Genomic DNA, 22,327 nt, shown 5'->3' on the forward strand with positions numbered 1-22,327 from the left:
ATGTTTTACACGTCTTAAACATGTCACAGACCGTGTGCTGATGGAAGACCAGTGAAGTCCTGAGTGAAACCACCAACATGAAAATGGAGGAAAAAAGCTCTCCTTGGAAAGTTGGAAGACACGATCCAGATTCACCCTGAGAGAAGTCATCAACTACGGTGCCCTTAAAGGGACATGGAGGAAAACCGATTTTCCAAAGATCTTGCAAAACTGTGAGTTAGTTTCATGAGAATTGGCAAGGTGGCTCCTTATTTATTTACCTAAACACTGACAATGATGTAATGAATTTTAAAACCAGACATTAAGGACTTTTAAGATTATGTATGGACGTAACGTAAAACCGAAAGGCGATTTTCCATGCTGGACACGAACACAGCATTACAAGGTTATTTACTGAAGAATAAATATGTTAAATATATAAACAAATTAATATTTTCTTACCAGATAAAACACAAAAAAAGTACCGAAAATTGGTACCCACAAGCGCCAGTACAGATTGCAAGGCACTGGGCATCTGGGCATGGGTACCTAATTAGTTACTTTTATAGGTGCTGACTGAATTCTGTCAAAAGCACCAGGTACTGATTCACGTTAACCAAAAGGTACCATGTTTAGGTACCTAAACGCATCCTTGTGACTGTGAGGGAGTGGAAGAGAAGGTGATTTTCCATGCTGGACATGAACACAGCATTGCAAGGTTAAATATTAAAGAATAAATGTGTAAAATTGAAAAAAAAAAGTTTGATTATGAAACGAGTTGATATTTTTTAAACACAAAAAAGTACCGAAAATTGGTACCATTGAGTACCGATACCGATGGCCAGGTACCGGGCATTGGTACCGTATCATTTCAAATGTGAAAGGTACCCATCCCTAGTTTTTTTGATCCATAATCTGAAAAAAATGTTGTGCACAAACACCTTGCACAGTGTCTCCAAAGCGTTTATTTTCTATTGATTGCAAAAAATTTGCAGTACGAGAAAAATGGAATCATCAAGCTATTGATCCTGAGCAGCAGCTGTAACTATGTTTGAGGTATGCACACGGGCTGGCACACACACACACACAACTTCATCATTTCAACAAGAAGTGCAGAGAAAATATGTCAGAAAATGTGGAAATGTGATGTTGCAAGTAGCCTACAGCGTCTCTGAATTGTCAAACTACCCAGAAAAACAAGCTTGGCAATTGCAAAAAAACACAAAAATCAAAACCTGTTCAGCAAAAACATAATGGACAAAAGTTTTGGAGCAAGTGTTCAAACGTGATTGACATAACATGGGATTGAATTCATTTTTTATTGTGCATTGGAGACTCAGTGTGCAAAGGCCTCTACAGCTGACGTCTTCAAATGAATGGATTCATCATGATGTGAAAATGCGAGAGGTCAAAAAACCCGTTCGAGGACAAAAAGAGAGATTAAAGGTTTGAAATGGAGCAAAAAATGGTGCAGGAAAGTTTTTCAGAATGAAGGATGTGAAATATCTGGGGGTAAAAATGTTGTTCGCAGGTCGAAAAAGTCTAAAATTGAAAGACAATCCTGATAAAATCCAGATCCTGATCCTCCCATACAAACATCCTGACAAATTTGCTCATACTGCCCCCTAATGGAGAACATTTTTCTCGGTCAGAAGCAGAGTTTTCTGATGTTTCACAGATGCAGAAAACTCACTGGCATCAAGAGACGACTGAGGGACAGGTGAGTTTTGATTTTATCAGTCTGTGATGGAGGTAAAAGTTCATTTGACGACACTTAGTGACAGATTTTATTAAAAAAACACCAAACTGAGTGTTAACATCATTTCTTAGCTGCAGCTTGTGTTTTGTTTCTTGCTCGGGGATCAGCTTCTGTTCTAACCACCAATGAAATCCAAGTTTTGTTTTGCCTTCTTCCTCTCTCCTTCTGTCTACACAAGGCAAACAGACAAATATTTCTTTGGTGGCGTTAAGAAATAACACAAGAAGTGAACAACAGCTTCCAGAAAAACTCCGTAGCAGGGGAAAAAACAAAATCCACAGTTTTGAACTCAACTGAAGGCGTTATTGTCCCATCTTCTGCTCTCCATAAGTTCAGAAAGCGCTGTCGCCATCATCTGGCAGGTTAGTCCACTGACAGAGGTTATTACAGTAGCAGCACACCTGGCTGACCACCAGCTGGAGTCCTTTGACCTGCTTTCTAACTGTGCAGTGTCTGCTGCAGGCTCGGCATGTCCTGAAGAGCTGAAGGATGCACTCCTCCTGAACCACAAACTCAGACGAGCTGGGAGAAAAAGAGATTTAAAAAAACATTTTTAGTATTTCAAAAATTTCATTCAGTGTTTTCTGTGAATGTGGAATCAATCGTTGCAGTTTGCACCTACCTGCCCAGATCCACCAGGTGATGGCCGTCTCCAACAGTCAGTGAGTTTTTGAATTTATCAGCGTCTTTCTTAAAACCTGTTGATGTGTAACAAACATGAGCTGTAATCTTAAAAGTCTCATGGCTTACTGCAACAGATGCAGCTAAAAAACATCACCCACCTCGAGATTTTGGTTCCTCTGCTTTTATGTCTTTATCCCCACTCAGCAGCTTCTGACCATTTGGATGTTTTACCTGAAACTCCTGAGAGTCGGGGAAAAAAAACAGACACCCATCAGTAAAAAGCTCATGTCACTGAAAAGAATTAAATATTAAATCATGTTTACATTCGCATTTTCTGTAAAGGTCTCAAACCAAGCTCAATCAAGCTGACGCTTGCGCGAGCTACCGCTAACGCAGTGGCGAACCGTGGCCCCAGCCACTGGGCTCTCAGGACCACACGTGGGCAATAAACAATCAAACAAAGAAATAAAAACAATAGCCAAAATCATGTGACATGGAAGTTTAGTATATTTATAGTTTTGTGGGATTACAAATTTATCATGTGCCTGAACACTGCAATACCTAACACAACTTCAAACAATTAAAAAAAATTAAGATATTAAATTGAAAAAAAAAAAAAACGGTGTTTCAAATAATCCAGCAACCACACAGTCTTCTCCATTACTTTCCGCCATTTCTCTTCACGTTCTGTCTACTAGATCTTCTCTTTTCTCCTCACTCACTCACAGCTACCGTTAGGCGCTTATCCCTTAAAGTGATACTCTGGGATGGAACAAGTTGGGTCCGATCACAAGGTTTAGGGCAGAAATTACCCCTACAGCAGTGTTTTTGTGCAGCAGAAGCCCAGAGCGCTCGCACCAAACACCCCCTCCCTGCTCCTCTGCAGGTTTCCTCTGCACTCAGACGGGGCCATATTTTACTTGACCAAAAACACAAATAAACGGACTTCCACCAAAAAAATCTGATATCTGTCTGCATTCACGCTTATTTAGAGAATTTTCAGCGCGTTACTTTCACACAAAAACACCGCTAAATAAGGCTCTAGTTCTCATCGTGTCTCTTCGTCCTGGCAGACTACCTGCGTTTGTTTATACCTGGCACCCCGGACTGATACACTAAGCAGCGAGCGCCTCATAGCCAGCTGTGGCTCTGCAGCAGAGGTAGCGCCTTTTTACGACACGATGAGAACTAGAGCCTTATTTAGTGGTGTTTTTGTGTGAAAGTAACGCGCTGAAAATTCTCTAAATAAAGCGTGAATGCAGACTGATATCAGATTTTTTTGGCGGGAGTCCGTTTATTTATGTTTTTGGTCAAGTAAAATATGCCCCGTCAGAGTGTAGAGGAGCAGGGAGGGTGTGTTTGGTAGGTATTCGCGAATACGCGGAAGATGACAGGAATGATCCCGCCCACAACTTAACAAAATATGATTGGCTAAGACAGCTGTCATTGTCAAATTGTGCCCACATTCGCTTGAGTTACACAGGCATTCGTTGCAGTTACTGAAGGCCCTGCCTGCCAGAATGTGTCGCTGATTTACCTAGATACCATCAAAAGGAAAATTGTGATTGGTCCATTTTCCATTTAGTTATATTAACCCATTGTTGCCAGGACAAGTTTATAAAAATATAAAACTCAGTGCTATGATTTCATTGAGTAAGATAAACAAAATAAAACAAAATAATGAAATAAAATAATTATTTAGGGGTAAAAAAATTCTTTCAATATTTTTTATTAGGCCTTCACTGAGTACCTTGAAGGCCCTGAGGGTTCCCCTCTGCGCTAACGTGCTCGTGCTAAATGATGAGCTCCATCGTGTTCAACGCTGGTATTTTTTAACAGGTGGTTGTTTGTTACAAGGTGTTCAGATTAATTCTGAGGGTCTGGACAGGAGATATGACTTCACTGTTTGTCTTCAGACTGATCCACTGAGACCTGTCAGCTGCTTCATTAACATACACGGTGTTGGGAAGGGTGCGTTTAGTTTGTTCTCACAGTCTGCCCTGTTTGTGGACCATCTACTGTGGAGGGATGTTGTTTTCACAATGGAGGAAGCTGCATTAAAAAAAATTGTTGTAAGACAATAAATACAATATAAATCCTCATAATGCTGTTGCTCTTAGTTTCAAAGATAATGACACCAGTTTTGTCAACATGTGATCAGAATCAGTTCTTTGAGAAGTAGTGGAAAGACAAGCATCAGGAAAAAATGCTGTTTTTTTTTGTAAATGTGAGTCTTCTCGGTGAAGTTGTTAACAAATGTGCTGTTAAACACAAACCTGGTGGCAGGGGTGACAGGGAGAAAAACAACCATGAAAAAAGTAAATTTTGCAGAGCTATTGAAAAAATAGATTTCAGGCACAGTTTTTTTACTTTAAGCTATGGCAAAAGTAGAATAAGTATTGAAACTTCATTATTACTAAATAAATCGATATCGAATCGAATTGAAACAAATCAGATCGTGAATCGAATCAAATCAGAACCTTGTGGATCGGAATCGAATTGTTCCGGAAAATCAGTGGCAATACCCATCCCTAGTTGACATATCAATACAAATGTCTGTTTCAATCATTTTAACAACATAGCTCAGGATGCAGGATCAGAAATACTTGGGGCTAAAAATGTTGTTTGCAAGTCGAAATAGTCTGAATATGAAAAATAATCCAAAGGAATCCAGATCCTGCCATAAAACCATCCTGACATATCATCCCCACATCGCCCCCTACTGGAGACGACTGATTTTTTAACAGAAACCAGTTAAAAAATATGTTTATCACCACTTTTAAAGTACTTTTAATGAATGTGTCCTTGGGCTTTTTCACAGAATCAAATGTGGCCCTCTTTGGAAAAAATTTGGAAAATCCTGAAGCAACTCTATGAGGAGAGTAACCCAACAAGAACATGCCTTTAAATCATGTGACTTCTGTCTGAAGCACAGAGTGAGTGAACGTCAGTTACTGGATAAAGAGAATAAAAAGAAAAGGTGTCAAAGCTGCTTTTTTACCTTTCCAATTTGAGACAGCGGGAAAAAAAGATCAGCAGGATTCACTTTTTCCTCTTCGCTTGATGAGCTCACATCCTCCTGTTTTTCACTGCCTCTACAAAAACACACAGCAGGGAACGATAAGCATGTCTGTGGGTTATGAGATGATCGTGTTAATGCTGTTAATCATTAAGTGACTGGGAAATGACATTTGTGTATCATCGGGCTCAGAGGTTTGGTTTTCAGACAGGTACAGTTTAATATTCTCAGGGGTGCTGAAGAGAAAAAAAGAAGACATTGTACACACCGGGCAGAACTCTTGTTCGGGACATTAGAGATCAGTCGATCCTGTGGGTGACTCTCAAAATACCTACAACGACAGAACAGACCAACATTAATCCACATTAAAGCTGTACAGAGTACATGGAAACAACATCAATCTTTAATTGTACTGCACCAAATCACAACAAGACCCAACATAAAGATAGAATAAGGAGTGTGAGTTTCAAAGTGCTGTAAAATCAAAATAATAATGATAAAAAATAAACAATAAATAGAGCATAAAATGATAGAGAGTGAGGGAAAGTAACAGAGAAATGGGGTTTTCTCTTTTCCTGCTGACCTTCTAAGTAATATCCTGTTACGGACTATACCGGACAAGTAAAAATAAGTTGTGTGCTCAGTTTGAACCCAAATGTTCTCTGCAGAATAAGTGCATGCATTTTAGTCTTTAGACCTTTCTTAGTACATTCATTCATTATTTCAGTGGCTTATTGCATTCCCCCAAAATTTTTCAAAAAATCCTCCTGTTTTTACGACATAACTCTCTCATAAAAACAGAAATCTGAAAAGCAAACAAATTCCTGAAAATGTTTAATCATCATCTTGATGAAGGAACATGAAACATGTAACTGGTAACTAACACACATACAAAAACTACCAGTCTCTGATTAGCAACAAGTCATACAGCAAAGCATCATGGGAAATTCTGATTTTACTAGAAAGTATCTCGTAAAAGCAGGAAAATCAAAAATAAATTCCTGTTTTTACAAGATACTTTCCCATACTCGAGAAATTCTAAAATAAATACAAGCTAGCATCTCGTAAAAACAGGAAATTCAGAAAATTAAAAAAAATAAAATCCTGTGAGAAAAAGTTATGCCATGAAAAGAGGATTTTTTTTTCAAGTGAAAGCAATATGCCACAGCATTTTATCAATTTATTTTTTGTTTTAGTTTTTTTTTTCCACAATTTTTTTTTATTTTAAAACTTAAATTTTCATCTCTTTTTTTTACAACAAATGGTACAAAGAGATTACAACAACAAAAAAACAAACAAATCAAAACATAAAAAAGATCTTATCATATATAAAGACATTCAGAAAGTCTATTAAAATCAGTGCTTGGTTGGTTTTAATGTACTTCAGTGATTTTTGGAAGTTTTCAAGCTCATTTATGTAAACATGAAATAATCATGTCATTTTCAGAAAACAACACCTGTGTTTGGCCAAGATACTTGTAATATTGTACCTATTTTTTCTCTTTGCATCCTCCAATAAAACAACTTAAATCTCTGTCTGAGAAAATTATTACAAGGATCAATATTATCTATTATTTTCAGATGCGTTTCTTTAGCCGTTGGTGGAACAGGGAGGGAGAGATAACTCGTTGTAATTTTAACAAATTTATCTTCTGAAAACTGTTGTAGAATATCTTTTCTTTTTAGTGGAAAGGGGAAAAGTTCAATTGTGACAGCACCTCCATAGATTTATTTGTGTATTTATTTTCTGAAAAGTTTAAACCCTTGATAAAACCTGAGGGTAAAAGTGGACAAACTTTGTCATATACCAGCATTTATTATAATCAACATTGCGTCAGGTATTGCTCTTGTGATTTCCAAGTATTGTTAGCTGGTACAATTAATGTTGTAAGCGAAATCAAGAAGATTTCCTTCTGAGTTTGTTAAATGTTAATGTAACAATGATTGACAGCTGTCTATCTTGTGTATTTTTTATTTGTGTAAAATATGTCGGGAGGTAGTCAAATCAAGAAGTGATAAGACTCCCAAAAGAAAATAATGTATTAATTTTGTCAACGGCTCCACTCTCTCCACTTGTCCCAGAATCCCTCACAGTCTCTACTGCGCAGACTCTGGCTGCACAACTGTGACCAATGGCTGCGCCCGTGACGGAGGAATTTTGGTTTCAAAACCGTACAATGGTAAATAGCGGAGCCACGCTGTCGCCCTACCTCTCCTCCAAACAACACGCCCCCTCCGACAGAGCAAGAAGCCGGCCGGTGGAGAGTGTCAGTAGCAAAGCTAGGTTCAGAAACAACTCAGGATGTTGTTGCTGAAAGTAACAAACTAACAGGGCAGTCATCCCTCTTGCTAAAGATGCAGGGCTAAAATCAATTGAGCCTCCCAGCAGCGTTCAGTCATTAGCCAGTAAAGGCACAGACTAACCAGCGTTATTCAGCTGATATCTCCCACAGTAGTTAACAAAGACATTACCTCTTCATCAGGAACTCAGCTGTCTCTGCATCACTCTTTATTAATTACTCCAAATCCCTCTGCAGCTCTCTCCACTGTTCATACATTTTTTCCAATATTCACTCTCCGTTGACACCTGATTCGCTCATAAATCCTCTTTGCTTCTGCCTTTTCCTCAAAACTTTTTCGTTTTCTTCCCTTTGCTGTAGAGGGTAGCAGTAAAAGCTTCCTGGTTTCGTTTTTTCCCAGCTCCATGACGCTTCAGTAGCTGAGCAGCTAGCTGACTGAGAGGGGCAGTGTTGCCGGTAGTGGGGAAGGACGAGGGGGGGATTGGATGGACTCACGCACAAGCCCGAAATGAGGGCAACAGCGGTTTGGATTAGTCAATAATTATGCCGTTTTGTAGAAATTTATTCTTCGGTTTGTTCGTTTTTTGTGGTAATTAATTTTGTTTTTCTGATTAATATTTTTTATTGTTTTTTTGTAATAATTGTTTCTGTTTTTATGTGTATTTTTTTGTGGTACTTAATTTTGTTTTTTTGATTTATATTTTTTTATTGGTTTGTTTTTTTGTTATAATTATTTGTTTTTATGAGTATTTTTTGTGGTAATTAATTTTCGTTTTTCTGATTAATATTTTTTTATTGGTTTGTTTTTTGTTATTTCTGTTTTAATGAGTATGGTTTTTGTGGTAATTAATTTTTGTTTCTAAATAATATCTTTTTATTGGTTTGTTTTTTGATATAATTATTTCAGTTTCTATGAGTAATTTTTTTGTGGTATTTAATTTTGTTTTTCTGTTTAATATTTTTTATTGGTTTGTTTTTTGTTATAATTATTTCAGTTTTTATGAGAATTTTTTTTTCTGTTTTCAGATTACTTTTTTCCTGTTTTTCGGTGGAATTTTTTTTTCCTGAAGTATCGAGATACTTAGAAATCCTGTGAGAACCCCAACCTCGTGTTTTTTGTGGTAATTTTTTTTCCTGAAGTATCAACTACTATAACTTCGAAAATCTACCGGTCTGTACGTGGTTTGTTTTTTGTTATAATTATTTCTGTTTTTATGAGGAATTTTTTTGTGGTTATTAACTTTGTTTTTCTGATTAATATTTTTTTATTGGTTTGTTTTTTGTTATAATTATTTCTGTTTATATGAGTATGGTTTTTGTGGTAATTAATTTTGTTTTTCTAAATAATATTTTTTTTATTGGTTTGTCTCCTGTTATAATTAATATAATCCTCCTGTTTTTTTAGAGTATTTTTTTCCTGAATTATCGAGCTATTTTGAAATCCTGTGAGAACCTCCAACTTGCAGAGGACTCCTGTGGATGTGTGGTGGCTCCTGTGTCCCGCATGGATCAGAGATCCTGTTCAGCACATATATGCCTTATCCTTAACTTTCTACCGGCTTTCCAATGCTTTTTTTTAATGCCACATCTTTGTCTATTCCTTAAGTATATCATTGAATAACAGGCTTAAAATATAAAATATAAGGATAAAGTCGAAAACATAACAAGGGTATCATACCCTGTGTGTGGCTAATACCTTACCTTTATTGCCCCTTTACGGACTGGTAGAAAGTTAAGGATAAGGCATATATGTGCCGAGACACCCAAAGAGACTCACCCCACTCTCGTAAAATCATCGTTAGCCTTTATAAGGGTTCTACAGAGAGTAAGTGATTCAGGCCTTGTGAACGGACCCAGCACAAGTTGTTGTCAGGGATGCGCAACTGAACCCAGAGACTCTGTAACTGCATAGTCTTGACTTATTGTTGATAAATTTAAATTCATCTGAGAACCACGATGCATCCTGCTCATCCTTCCCCATCAAACGAACGGCACGGAAAGAGGTGAGAGAAGTAAGGAGTCAGATTAATACATTTCAAGGTATTTTGGTGATACATGTAGCACCTCATTTCCATCAACAGCAAATACAATTTAAGCTGAAGTGGATATACGAGGAGTTAAACTTGCACATATTGTCAGACAACTGAATGAAATAAAAGTGGAAAGGAGATGTGTAGAGTGTGAGAATGAAAAGAGAAAACAGGAAAAAGTTTAAACATATTTTAATCTGTTATGCATCAGCTTCATTTCTCTGCTTGATTTCCAAATTGTCATGCAATCCAGAGACCATGTAAAAGAGAAAGCAGTAACACATTTCACATTCTAAATATCTGAATGTTATTAAAATGATGATCTGGTTTTAAACTGATCTGAAGCTGAGAAGTTTTCATTAATGAAGCTGTCTTTGGGTAACAACAGTCTTTCAGCTGTAGTTGATGTTTCAATGCTTCCACTGATTTCTCCGAGTTTTCTTTTGCCTTATTTCAGTCTCTTGTTTTCTATATGAGGCTATCACATTGTCAGCTCTGGTTAAAAAGAAGGTTCCAGGTACTGCAGATCAACTCCAGGGCAGATTTAATCCGTCTCGGCTTCCGCTCTGCAGCACCTCTGAGTCGCTCTGTCCATGCGCTGCATCGTTTCCATTTATCTGGAAAGCGCTGTCGCCACCATCTGGCAGGTTAGTCCACCTACAGTGGTTTTCACAGTAACAGCACGCCTGGTTAACCACCAGCTGGAGTCCTTTGACCTTTTTTCTAACTGTACAATGTTTGCTGCAGGCTCGGCACGACTTGAAGAGCTGAAGGATGCACTCCTCATCAACGATGAACTCTGACGAGCTGGAGGCGGCAGGATAACAGACACGTTTATCATAAAAAATTCAGTGATTAATGTTAGTGTAAATCTGGAGTTAGCGTTTCAGCTCACCTGCTTAAATCCACCAGGTGAAGGCCGTCTCCTATGATTAATGAAGTTCTGGATTCATCATCACTGTCTTCTTGGTGATCTGTGTTTAAACAGACATTAATTTAACTTGCCGAATAACGACTCTGCTCGTGTGAACATCATCCATGTGTTGTTTCTTTCTTACCTGAGTCTTTTTTCTTCAAAACCTTAAAAATAGATAAAGAGATCTGTTAGCACAGCTCAGATACAACATTTGTTCAAAGAAAAGCTTAGAGCCGTTAATCAATCCAGTCCTGCTCAACCCAATCAGGAAGCTGAGGAGGTGGCGCTGATAATCTCATTTTAAAGTGTGGATTACTATCAGGCCTATATCTGGAGGGGAGACTTCTTCAAGATCACTTTCAAACTCCTCACAGCCCCTTTAACCAGGGAGTCATATTTATTTTGACATTAAAATATCAGAATGTGTATGGGTTTTCTGGATTTGGGGGGAAATGTTTTGTCGTACTTACCTTTACATTTTCAGGTGACTGATCTGTAGAACCAGCACAATCATCCTCTTCATCCTCACTTGCTGAACTCATAGCTACCTGGTATTCGTAGCGCACCCTGTCACTACAAAAACACACAACAAAGAGGCATATGGGTAAAAGAAAAAGCATGTGTGTAGGTTGTAAGGGGTTGGATATATAAACACGAACGTACCAGCTGTCAGCTGAAGAAGTCTTCAGAGTTTGAGCGACTGACTGATCGTTTAACTTTGTCTGAAGATATCTGCAATGAAACATGGATGTTAGTCAACAGAACGATTCAAGAGGAAATAAACAATATATGGAAACATGTGAATCTGAATTTTCATGTCCTTTCATGATGACGCATTTAAAACAAGAAGGTTAAGGGCTGACTATGCTGTGAGACACACAGGGTCTGCTGCTGCGCCACCAATTTAACTTCACAACACGTAGCAGGCGCCACTACCAACTGTTCCCCCTCACTCACATTTACTCTTATGGTCTCCCTACCTGTGGGCTAGCTCTCCACCCACAGTCAACCTGCATTGCAATTTATCTGTCTGTATATTATGGTTTGTGTTTTTATTTGTTTTCTTTTGGCGTCTTTTACTGTCAATGCTTGTTTTATATTAATACTGCTCCTTTTTTTCCCTTTATTCTTATTATGACATGATGTACTGTCTCAATATGTTTTTTATGTATATGGGACTATGGATGGAAATTAGCGTCAAGCAAGGTTGAAATAGTTTTGATTTGTCATTATAGTTAAGTTTTAGTTAGTTTTGACATTTTTTTCCATTACGCTTTAGTTTAAATTAGTTTTAGAGCAGGCATTCTAGTTTTTATTTAGTTTTGATTTTTGCAACAAGGCTTAGTTTAAGTTTAGTTTTAGTTTTTTCATACCTTATTAACCAGGTGCAGGATTCAAAAAGGTCAGAGTAAATATTTTGTAATACAGTTTATTTTCCAGTTCAACATAGTGCTCACTGCTCAGTCAATGCTGATACTGAACTGTTGGCTGCTGCCTTAAACACAAGAAAATAATATAAACTTAATATAAAAATATAAACATAAATTATATAAAATAATGTTAACATGAATTAAACAAAAATAATAAAAACATAAATTATATAAAACAATATAATATGAGCTTCAATAGTTAGAAACTTGGACACTGTAACAATAAAGACAGACTCAAATACAATGAAGTTAGACTCGCATGCAATTAAACTATTACAGATGCTCTAATTAATTGCTCCACTACATCTCGACGGCAAACAGGCACGTCCCAGTACGTTGCTGTGATGGTGCCGTACGGCGCTGACAACTGCCGAAAACTGTCGAAAAATTGGTTTGGAAAATGTGTCGGATTAATTTAAATCCTAAAGGCCATTGATATTGTCAAAAACTATAACTAAGGACATTTTGTCTATAATTTTGGTTAGTTTCAGTTAGTTTTGTGAACACAAGATACAGTTCTAGTTTACTTATCGCTTCTGTTTTCTTTTCTTGTTTTTATTAGTTTGAGTTAACTGCAATGTATTTTGAATTTTAGTTTTCGTTTTTAGTTTCGTTTTAGTTAACTATTATAACCTTGGCGTCAAGCTACAATCAGGCATTTTTACATGTTTTAACAAGTTCATCAATGTGCACTGTCCCATTTAAATAAACAAATGAAATGAAACATCCTGTAGTTGTGGAAAAGATGAGAGTCTGTTTGAGTAGGGTCAAATCATTGACATGCATCAAGCTGAGGAAACAGCTGATAAAAATCCTTTCCAGATTTATTTTCAGAAAACAATATAACTTTTGGTGTAAGATTAAAAATCAATTATGATTACTCTATTATGACATGATAACTAAAATGCCAAGATCTACCCAAAGTTTGTGTTGTACATTTACAATAAAGGCAAAAACAAATCCAGAAACTGGAAACCAGAGTAGTATACTACAAATCAGACCCAACAGAACAGTCATATTACATACTACATGCAAAAGCAATATGCAGTGTCTACTACATACCACATTCACATGTTGTAACATCCACACCTTTTCTGTGATTTACACTCATATAGGAACCAAAGCCTAACAGCAAACAGGCTAATGCTGCTGTAGAGCCGTTAGGCCTCCCTGACTTCACTGTTTCATGCATTGAGGATTCACAAAGAAGTAAAGACTGTCTACTCACATGTTAATGAGGAAGAAGGCCATTTCAGCATCCGTTTTAAAGCCATTCTCGTCCCGTATTTTCTTCCAGACACCGTGAGCCGAGCCGATATTGACCCGGTTCTTCGCTCTCAGTCGGTCGCTCTCCCGCTTCGCTATCCTGGCCTTCTCCGAGAGGCTCCTCCTGACTCTCTTCAGCGGCGATTTAGACTTGACTGAATGCTTTTCTTCGCCAACTTCACAGTCTTCCATTTTCACATGTTACAGCATTTAAACGTTAGATAAAAACATGATGAGAAGGATAAAAACAAAGGCGAAGCTGTGGCTGTTGGTCTTGTTTAGACTTTTGGCTCCTCCCGTTTGCCGTAAGTCCGTCCACTTTTTTCCGTTTTGAAAACTTTATTTGAACGCGTCTCATGACAGCAGAAGAATAACGGTTCAACCTAAACTTTAATTATAGATGAAGAATTTAAAAATAACTTAATGGATAAAAACTTAATTTCATGCGCTATTATTTCTCAAAATCTATTAAATTAAAATAAACAATCAAAAAATTCTATTTATTTATTTTGTTTATTTGTTTTATTTGATAGCTCTTTCCGTGCCTTTTAATGGTGTTTTAATTATTTTTTTACACTTTAAATCTTTTTTTCTTTTTTTTTCTTTTGTCACATGAGTGTTTCTTTTGTTTCACGTTAGCCATGTGTTGTATTTTATTTCAATTTAAATTCTCTGTACAGCACTTTGGTCAACAGTATCTGATTTAAAGAGTTTAACAAATAAAGTTGGTGGCTAAAGTAGGCTGCTAATCCAATTTAATTGTTTTATTTAGCAAATTTAAAACTAGAAAACTATTTTTGCAATTGTGTAGCACAGGCGACAGAAGTTAAACTCATGAGGGAGCATAAAAGGGAGCATGGCGATCTGTAGGTTAGTTTATTTTCTGAAACTTCAGTAGTTGTTTAAAGTCTATAGAATCAAAATGGCTCTTATTTCTCTGGAGAGCTGCCAGTCTACTGTTGTGTTAAAGTTAAACCTAAGATCTCTTACCATGCTGTTAACAGAAAAATAAGAGGGAGGCCCTGATGCGCAAATGTGAAGGATGAAGGACTGGCCAATAATAATAATAATAAAAAATACAAAGATGGGCAAAATAGTAATCACTGGGCACTGGAAGACTGGAAGAAGGTGTTGTATACAGATGTGTCCAAGTTTGAGGACTTCAGACCAAACAGAATAGCATTTGTGAGATGCAGAATAAAAAAAAAAGATCCAAGAACACGGCCTAACACCAACAGATTACCTTTAAAAGTTGGCAAAGTTTGTAGAAAAAAGTCATCATTTCCATTCAAGTCATCATATCTAACTGTGACAATGTCAGCATGTCCTGTTTGCTTCTCATTCAGACTAAAATAATGGAAAACAAGAAAATTTCCAAGGGATCCCAAAATGTTGAGTAGCAGTGTGTACTGAAAATAACTCAGTTGAAAACAATGGTAAAGCTCAATTGCTGTAAGGAACAGATTCGTAAGAAAATATGAATATCGGAAACACAAGTATGTTAAATAAAGAAAACTACAGATCTTAAGTGCGAATTAAAACGTTAAAAAAAAGCAGGTTTAAATGTGTAGTCAGCGGTCTGAGAGAAAACGAATGGAGAGGTTGATGATAAACGAATTTAGACCCGTCTCTCCCTTCATACCCCCCCCTGGCCCCACGCCCGAAAGATGATGGACGTGCATCGTCATGGCAACGACCATAGAAACTGTAACTGACCAACATGGCAGAGGCCGGACCAGTGAACGCTCCAGGGTCAGTTCACTATAATATGTAAAGCTGTGTTTATTGCTTTGAAAGTAGTAGTAGTGAGACAAGTTTTAGTAGTATTGTAGCAAAAGATATTATAATATTTAGATATATGAATATTTTTCAATCAAAGACGTGCAATGCTCCACAACAGAAAGGCCCAGGTTGTTGAGCTTGCCTTTGAAAGAGACTTGACCCGCAGATGTACGGAGTGGGAGGACGCTGTTCTCAGGAGGTTAAGCTGCATCACTCGCCAGCTCCAGCTGTTTTAAAGGGGACATATCATGCTTGTTTCTCCTTTTCACTATGCCAGACTGGGATGCCTGTAAAGCATTTCTGCCCTCAGTACAAGTCATTTAGTTCCTTCATTGTCCCACAATAGCGTTCTCAATATCCTCATTTTAGGCCATTCTGAAGATCTTGTTGAAACGCTCCTTTTGGAGAATGACCTCCAATAACCTCACAACGTCACAGCCCTTTGTGCTCTGATTGGTCAGTTCTATCAGAGGGGCGGAGGGGGTAGAGCCAGGGGGCGGTTTTTGCAGCATGGCAGTATTTACAAAATCGCCGTATTGAATGGAGCAGACTGAGTGAGTTTGCTGTTTGCCGAAACTTCACCGTAAGACATTGATAGCACTAATAAAATAGCAGAGTGTAGGATACGTCCTTTTGTATTGGACCCCGAGTCAGACCTGGACGGTTCTGCAGCTCAGGAGGAAGAAAATCCACCTCAACACAGATCATCTCAGGACGCTTCAGTCAAACCCGTACTGTAACATGTATAGTTTATACGTGGAAATATAGGCAGACTTCACCAATTAACTATTTCTATAACAGGGCTCCATCCTGCTCATTCACTTTTCTCTGTCTGTTTTATCCATCATGCTGAAAGTGTAGTCTAAAGATCGCCTCTACCGTCAGTTCGTCACTATGTTATTACCGCAGCATTATTGTGGTCCAGGTTCACAGAGCATGTCAGAACAAGCATGCAAATATCACAGTCTCACAAGTATTACAACGTCTGCTAAAACTACAGTGTTTTAACTGCTAATTCACCATGTAAAGCCGAGCTGCTCAGCAGAGCACAGTCCCTGCATCCAGCACTCAGTCAGTCTGCTCTTGGTGGGTGTATCCCTCGGTGGCGGTTATGTGACTAACTGACATCACAGAGGAGGAGCTGCTTTATAAGATTACTCCACTAAAAAGAAAGGATCCTTGTGTCGTCACGAAGGTCGAAATCTTGCAGCCAAATGGCAATGACCTGTTTTCAAAGGCATCAAATCTCATTCTAGGATATCAGAACAAATACAATATCTCATTTTTTTTAAAAAAAATTCAGAGGGTGTAAGGTCTTGTTTTCAAATTTATCATATTATATGTAGGTATTAAATCAGGAATCAGCATGATATGTCCCCTTTAAAGGTATTTCTATCTTTAGTTCGTTACTATTTGGGTTTCGTGGTTCTTTGATAACCCTGACTCGTCAGAAAACAGTAGCCACAACTCGACAGCCATAATTGATAACATCACAACAACAGTACATTTTGGCAGATTTGGCAATAAGATGAAAGCCCGACAGCTGTTACTGTTATGTGAAGCACCACAAAGCTAATCTTGCTCACCTGTCCAGCAGAAAGACGGCGACATCCTCGTCCGTTTTCAGCTCTGTTAAATCGCGGAGTTCCCTCCACCGTCGGAAAGCCACACCAATGTTGACCCGGGTCTTCCCTCTATTATGGTCATAGACCTTCTTTTTTATTTTATGCTCTTCTGTCCTTATTCTTTTTGGCTGTTTTTCGGCCATTGCTACTGTTGGTATCGCACTGCTGCGCACGCGAGGCATCATACTACTCCCTCTTCCCCCTCAGTCTGATCTGCGCATGCGTATGATCCGCCCCCTGGGTGTGTGGGTGTACCCTGTTTTGGGGGCTCGGTCCGAGCCACAGTATTATTTACCAGCTGAAATTCAGAGCCAAGGCTGTGTATTGAAACCGGACTTTTTTCAACATGCTGTCAGTGATATCTTGTGGATGGAGAGGAGAAATACGGCGATTTTAACAAATAGTGAAGATTAGTCGATCGCTGACTACACCTTTAAGTGAAGTATTTGGGTGATGCTAAAAACAGTTAGAGTGAATGGAGGCGGTATTTGGAAGAAGCAGCAAGATTTAGAAATAACATGGCTATAAAAACAAATCCTACATCTTACAGTAACATTTCTTTGAAGAGAGCAGCATGAAAAAAGATATATGTACCTAATATTATTAGTATTAAAAGTACTCATTTCTTTAACATAGCATCTTTAAGTTAGCATGTTAGCTTCTCCCAGTGTTTTGAAAATCGAATCAATTAACAGAAAAGAAAACCAATACAATAAACTGAATAAATACCTGTCCAGAAGAAACTCAGCCAACAGGGTATCACTCTTCATCCCCTTCGCCTGCCTCAGCTGCCTCCACCGCTGAAACGCAGACCCAATGTTGACTCTGGTTTTTGCTCTGGCTTTATCCAGGATCCTCCTCGTCGTAGCTTTCTCCATGACCGTCTTCCTCGGCCTGGCCCGTTTGGTGGAAGGTGCTAAAAGCAGAGTTGGAAAAATCGTCCGTCCTATTCCTGCCATTGTGATCCTCAGAGGTTATTTCAGCTCCTACAAACAGCCAACAGAGGGTTTCATGCAGAAGTTGTGCACAAACGGAAGAAACAAAGATAGCGGGTTTGATTGGCGGGCCTGTCGTCCAATCAAATCATTCAGCCGCGTGAGCTGATTGGACGAGCTCTTGTCTCCGCCCCCAGCTCAGCTGCTGCAATTCTTTCTTTCAATACTAAGTTTTAAGTTTTAAAAACCTGTTTTACACACCGTAAAAACTGAAATCTGAGCAAATGTTTGTGTCCTTCTTTCGCTTATAATAATAAAAATAAAAACAATAATAATAATAAAACTAGTTATAATAGTAATGATAATAAAAATGATTAAAAAAAATATTAATACAAATTATTAATATACTTATTATCGTTATTATTATTATAAATAATAATAATAATAATAATAATAATAATAATAATAATAATAATAATAATAATAACAATTTTCTGACAAGTCCAGAAAATGTCTTATGTTAAGGCAGATTTTATTTAACTCTATAAAAGTAATTCAGGTGTCACTTCTACTGTTCAGTATCTTGAAATATGACAGTTTTTGGACCAGTCAGTGTGAATGTGGGTCATATCAAGCCTCACTGACCAGATGGAACTAAAAATAATACATAAACTCATTCTACGATTTCATCTTTTGCAGTTAGTGAGAGCAGCCTGAGAGGCAACTGGATCACAACCATCTCTGATAGAGAAAAGTGGAGTGACACCCTGTCCTGCAATCCGGACAACATCGGCAGCAGATAATCTCCAAGCTGCTCATCTCAACAAAGTTCATCCATAACAGTGTCCTGGCCAATGATCAAAATGTTTCAATTGGAATAGATCCTGATAAAAAATTTGCTATGTGTGCAAAATGATGGCCCAATTATGCGGAATAAAGTAGAGTATAAACAACGTTTGAAAGTAAAACCGCCCCTAGAGTTTATTTTTCTTCCTTTCACTCATCGTAAAAAAAAAAACGCAGTGAAACACATGATTCTATAAAACATATTGCTGTGAGGATCGAACAGCATAGTTTTATTGCTCAGCTTTCTGCAAGGGTACAGGAAGTTTATTACTTTGTTTCTTAATCGTCTATATGTACAGGGGTCAGTTACAAGCTCACAGAGCAGCTGATGTGAAAAACTATCAACACATATACCGTAATAATAATAAATACAAAAACAGATAGGAAACCAGAAGAAATTAACATGGTGCAGTTAAAAAATGATTTTTTTTAATCGTTTTCTATGATTTCATAAAAATCTTCACACACAGGCACACACATACAGACACACACGAGGATTTGTACATACGGTATCTTTTCTTTAAAAAGTGTTGTAGCTGTCTTCTGAGCTACAAACTGTGTTTAATCAAACCAGAGTTTTTTAAAGTAAGCAGGCCTTTTTCCAGAACTGACGCTCGATTTATTTCATTGGATTTATAAAGTGGATAAAGGATTCTTTATTTCACAGGCATTCAAAGTGACAAAAACAAAAATCAACAAACAAAAACAAAAAATATTTCTCTCATGGGATGTTGGGTCAGTCTGGCTGCTTTACTTGGAGGAGAAGTGAAGTACCCAGTCCCCACTGAGTCAGAAAAGCTGTTTAGAAAAAGCACGAGTGGACTGTGCGCACTGGACAAACATACATGTGTGCATATCAAGAACATATGTGTATATATTTTTTATGTTATCTACAAAAAAGAACAATCTGTTCATTTGTTATTTGGTAGGTAGAAGGAAGTGTCTGATTATAACTTGCAGCCCATGAATGCATAACGTGCAAAGAAGTGGAAACTTTTCTGGAACTTTACGACACACTCCAGGACGCTTTTTCTGTATTTTTGTTTTTATTCTTTTTCTCATGATTAATGAATGAAGTAAAATAAAAACCTAAAGTTTCTGTAATGCAGTTTCTTTCTTTGCATCCACTGAGGGTTGTCTTTGGATTGAGACTCATGTTCGTTTCTCTGCGTTCAAACCGCTCCAGAGCTGCAAATGTAGCTACTCGTGCTCTCCTTCGTTGGGATAACGTAACCATAAACTGCCAACTTTTGCACTTTATCATGGGTTTATTACTTAAAAAAAAAAAAAAAAAAAACAGCCTCTGATATAAAGTTTCCTATCCTCTTGTTTCCCCCTCCACCCGCCCCGTTTGCTAGAATAATACACGTAAAATTAAAAAAGGAAATCTTTACCTGAGAATGCAAAAAAGTCTGTGGCGGACACCAACATGCTTGCATTTAAATCAAACAGAACAAGCAACAATATACAAAATAGCTATGCATTTGTACATATATACCCAAAAATTACAGGTGTATAGATACTTCTTACTCTGTATATCTCTAATGTGGTTGTACAGGAAAAGAAACATGATATATTTCAATCTAACACAAAGAAAGCACTCCTGCCATCACTGCTCAGTTTTTTAAAGTGCTCCAAAGTGACGAGACAGACGGGCTGATACTGTGACTGAAAACACCTTCACCTTCCTGGAACACCTTTCAATCAAACCTGGTCCCGGCTGTGCCCCCTTTCACAGGTGCTTAGACAGGAAGTGAGGATCAAACTCAATGTAACTTCATTTGTAACCGCTGCACATGAGTGTTTGCGTGAGGAAAGGAAGACTCGAGGAGTGCGCTCAGCTCCGTTCATTCAGGAAACTTTTTTCTTCTTCTCTTCTTTCATACGGGAACACGTTTGTTTACACATGCAGAGACGTACGTGTTTACAGAAGCTGCGGCAAGACTGAAGTGATTCGAGAACTTAAAGTTTCTTCATCTCAACCAGAGCCCGTGCCTCATCTTTTAACATCTCACCACAAAACATCAGACCCACATGGAAACCGGTGCGGCTCCTGTGTCTAATCGACAAGCGCCTGCTGGAAGAGGAATTAAACGAATGAGGAGCGACTTGGATGCTGTGACCTGACTTTGATCCTAATAGCTTTGCCCGAAAGAGACGATAACATTTTGGAATGTAACCCTGCAAGTATCAATGCATCACACTGAGGTAGGATGAAACTGTGGCGCTCCGAACAAAAAAAAAAAAATGAAGCAAACTGACGGTGCAGGCCGTGAGGACTGGAAGTGTTGAGGTTAAGGTGGCTACCAAGGGCAGGATATCTGCAGTGATAAAGATTCAGTAGCATGATGAGAATCAATGAGAGAACAAAACGACTTCCTGCTTTCCAACGCAGAGGGAGGGAGAGTATCGAAACACTTTGAGTGGACGTCTGTGTGTTTGTAACCTGCTTCCTGATTTAGCTTCAAGGTGAGATGAAGGTGAAGTTCTGCCTTCTGAATTCAGCTCACTCAACAACTGCAGCAGCCTTTAAGTTAATTTACTCTGTATTCAACATAAATCAAGTCTAAATAAATCCCACAGATGAAATAAATGATTATAAATGAACCAAACATGGAGATAAAAAAAGGACAGAGGACTGTAGCAGCTGTTTGAACAGATATTAATGAGGGAAGAATGTGGACGAGGATGAGAGAAGAGGAAGACTGCAGGCTGGTCGTAGATGCTCTGAGGGAGTCCATCCGTACGCTGCAGTGACAGTAATAATCCACCAGAGTCCTGCACCCAGGCGCACACCATCACACTCGCTCTGATGTCACTCATTCCACCGCGAAGCCGCAGGTCTCCTCGATGGCCGTCAGCAGCTTGTCGTAAAGTTTGTCGTAGCTCTCGTAAGGCGGAATGTCGATCCGGTTGAAGCTGGAGAGGAGAGAAGGAGAGGATGATGATAGATTACACATCTGATCTCGAGATGGATTTTGCGTCAGTTTGTTGTTGTATGAAGGCACACGTACCAGGTGTGGGCTTTGGGCAGGTTGTTGGTGTTAGCATCGATCTGATGGATGGTGAAGAGTCTGGGCCCTGCAGCACCTGAAGCCAGAACACAAACACTGGGATCAGAGATCACTCTGACTTAAAGCTGTCTACTGGTGATCCAATCATCAAACAGAACGCGTGCAGAATCAGAGGTCTGACGTGAGCCAGAGGGTCGGATCAGTACCCTGTAAAGCTTTGAAGCCTTGCAGTGGAACTCTGGATGAGCCCGTCACAAACTGCAGCAGCCGCGCCCTCCTCTCCTCGTCAAAGGACTCCACGGCTTTCCAGAACCATTTGACGATGTTGCTGTCGGGGGTGCAGTGCTTCAGTCGGGTGTTGGACTTCCAGTCAGAGATGTCGATCTTTCCCAAACCACACACGATGAGCTGGGAGACAAAAACACACTCTGGTTATTATCATAAGAAACATCAAAGGTGCTGTAAGGACTTTTTAGATTTGGGATAAAGACTCCATTTCCCATGAGCACTGTCACCCACTGTCTGAGGCCATGTCCACATATAGCTGGGTATCAGCATATAGGCCACACGAAACTCTAGTTTTATGTCTCTAAAAATGATGTTTTTTTCCCTGGTTTTACGTGGACGCTGGGAAACAGAGTTTTTGGTTCTCAAACATCACAGTTGAATGACGGGAGCTCATTCTGATTAGCTAGCACGGGTTTCATGTCTGAAAAACACTAACAAACATGAGTTTGATACGCTTCGAGATGCACTTATTGGCAGATTTGTGTGTGGATGAAAGTATTTCTTAAAAGGAATG

The 22,327-nt window shown here is 38.5% G+C and overlaps 3 protein-coding genes across 5 annotated transcripts in view; all 3 read right to left on the reverse strand.

Moving 5' to 3' along the window:
• Nucleotides 1-4: 4 nt before the first annotated feature.
• On the reverse strand, nucleotides 5-17,799 carry LOC141805591 (uncharacterized). 2 transcript variants are annotated; one of them, XM_074690709.1, is made up of 6 exons: nucleotides 17,460-17,799; nucleotides 5,650-5,712; nucleotides 5,364-5,457; nucleotides 2,521-2,602; nucleotides 2,361-2,436; nucleotides 5-2,260 (listed from the first exon to the last, which is right to left on the reverse strand). In XM_074690709.1, exons 1-6 carry the CDS (start codon nucleotides 17,687-17,689, stop codon nucleotides 2,071-2,073), a joined length of 735 nt encoding a protein of 244 aa, XP_074546810.1. In that variant the 5' UTR covers nucleotides 17,690-17,799; the 3' UTR covers nucleotides 5-2,070. The 2 variants fall into 2 exon arrangements, with proteins under 2 accessions (XP_074546810.1, XP_074546818.1); XM_074690717.1 differs by lacking the exon at nucleotides 17,460-17,799 and adding an exon at nucleotides 16,692-17,040.
• LOC141809912 (uncharacterized) lies at nucleotides 9,914-13,665 on the reverse strand. Its single transcript, XM_074697155.1, has 6 exons — nucleotides 13,286-13,665; nucleotides 11,291-11,359; nucleotides 11,098-11,200; nucleotides 10,770-10,791; nucleotides 10,607-10,685; nucleotides 9,914-10,518 (listed from the first exon to the last, which is right to left on the reverse strand). Exons 1-6 carry the CDS (start codon nucleotides 13,513-13,515, stop codon nucleotides 10,239-10,241), a joined length of 783 nt encoding a protein of 260 aa, XP_074553256.1. The 5' UTR covers nucleotides 13,516-13,665; the 3' UTR covers nucleotides 9,914-10,238.
• Nucleotides 17,800-18,718: 919 nt separating the features above from the next.
• Nucleotides 18,719-22,327, reverse strand: part of LOC141804139 (E3 ubiquitin-protein ligase SMURF2-like) — an 81,538-nt gene continuing 77,929 nt past the window's right edge. For both annotated transcript variants that reach the window (XM_074688450.1, XM_074688441.1), the window contains exons 18-20: nucleotides 21,732-21,933; nucleotides 21,526-21,601; nucleotides 18,719-21,430 (exon numbers count right to left, since the gene is read on the reverse strand). In XM_074688450.1, the coding sequence (XP_074544551.1) occupies nucleotides 21,331-21,430; nucleotides 21,526-21,601; nucleotides 21,732-21,933 (378 nt within the window). In that variant the 3' untranslated portion in view covers nucleotides 18,719-21,330. The remainder of the gene's footprint in view (nucleotides 21,431-21,525; nucleotides 21,602-21,731; nucleotides 21,934-22,327) is intronic.

This window comes from Halichoeres trimaculatus, unplaced genomic scaffold, assembly GCF_033239565.1.
Source record: "Halichoeres trimaculatus isolate MK-OKI-2021-1 unplaced genomic scaffold, fHalTri1.1 fHalTri1_scaffold_2, whole genome shotgun sequence".
Lineage (NCBI taxonomy): Eukaryota > Metazoa > Chordata > Actinopteri > Labriformes > Labridae > Halichoeres > Halichoeres trimaculatus.

Excerpts from the sequence above, each read along its gene's own strand:
- LOC141809912 (XM_074697155.1), bottom strand. The coding sequence starts at position 13,515 with ATGGAAGACTGTGAAGTTGGCGAAGAAAAGCATTCAGTCAAGTCTAAA. Across the intron at positions 11,360-13,285 it reads GCCTTCTTCCTCATTAACAT|ATATCTTCAGACAAAGTTAA; the intron begins GTGAGTAGACAG and ends GTTTCATTGCAG. Across the intron at positions 10,686-10,769 it reads TTTGAAGAAAAAAGACTCAG|ATCACCAAGAAGACAGTGAT; the intron begins GTAAGAAAGAAA and ends GTTTAAACACAG.
- LOC141805591 (XM_074690709.1), bottom strand. The coding sequence starts at position 17,689 with ATGGCAGGAATAGGACGGACGATTTTTCCAACTCTGCTTTTAGCACCT. Across the intron at positions 5,458-5,649 it reads CCGAACAAGAGTTCTGCCCG|AGGCAGTGAAAAACAGGAGG; the intron begins GTGTGTACAATG and ends GTGTTTTTGTAG. Across the intron at positions 2,603-5,363 it reads CGCTGTCTCAAATTGGAAAG|GAGTTTCAGGTAAAACATCC; the intron begins GTAAAAAAGCAG and ends CCCGACTCTCAG.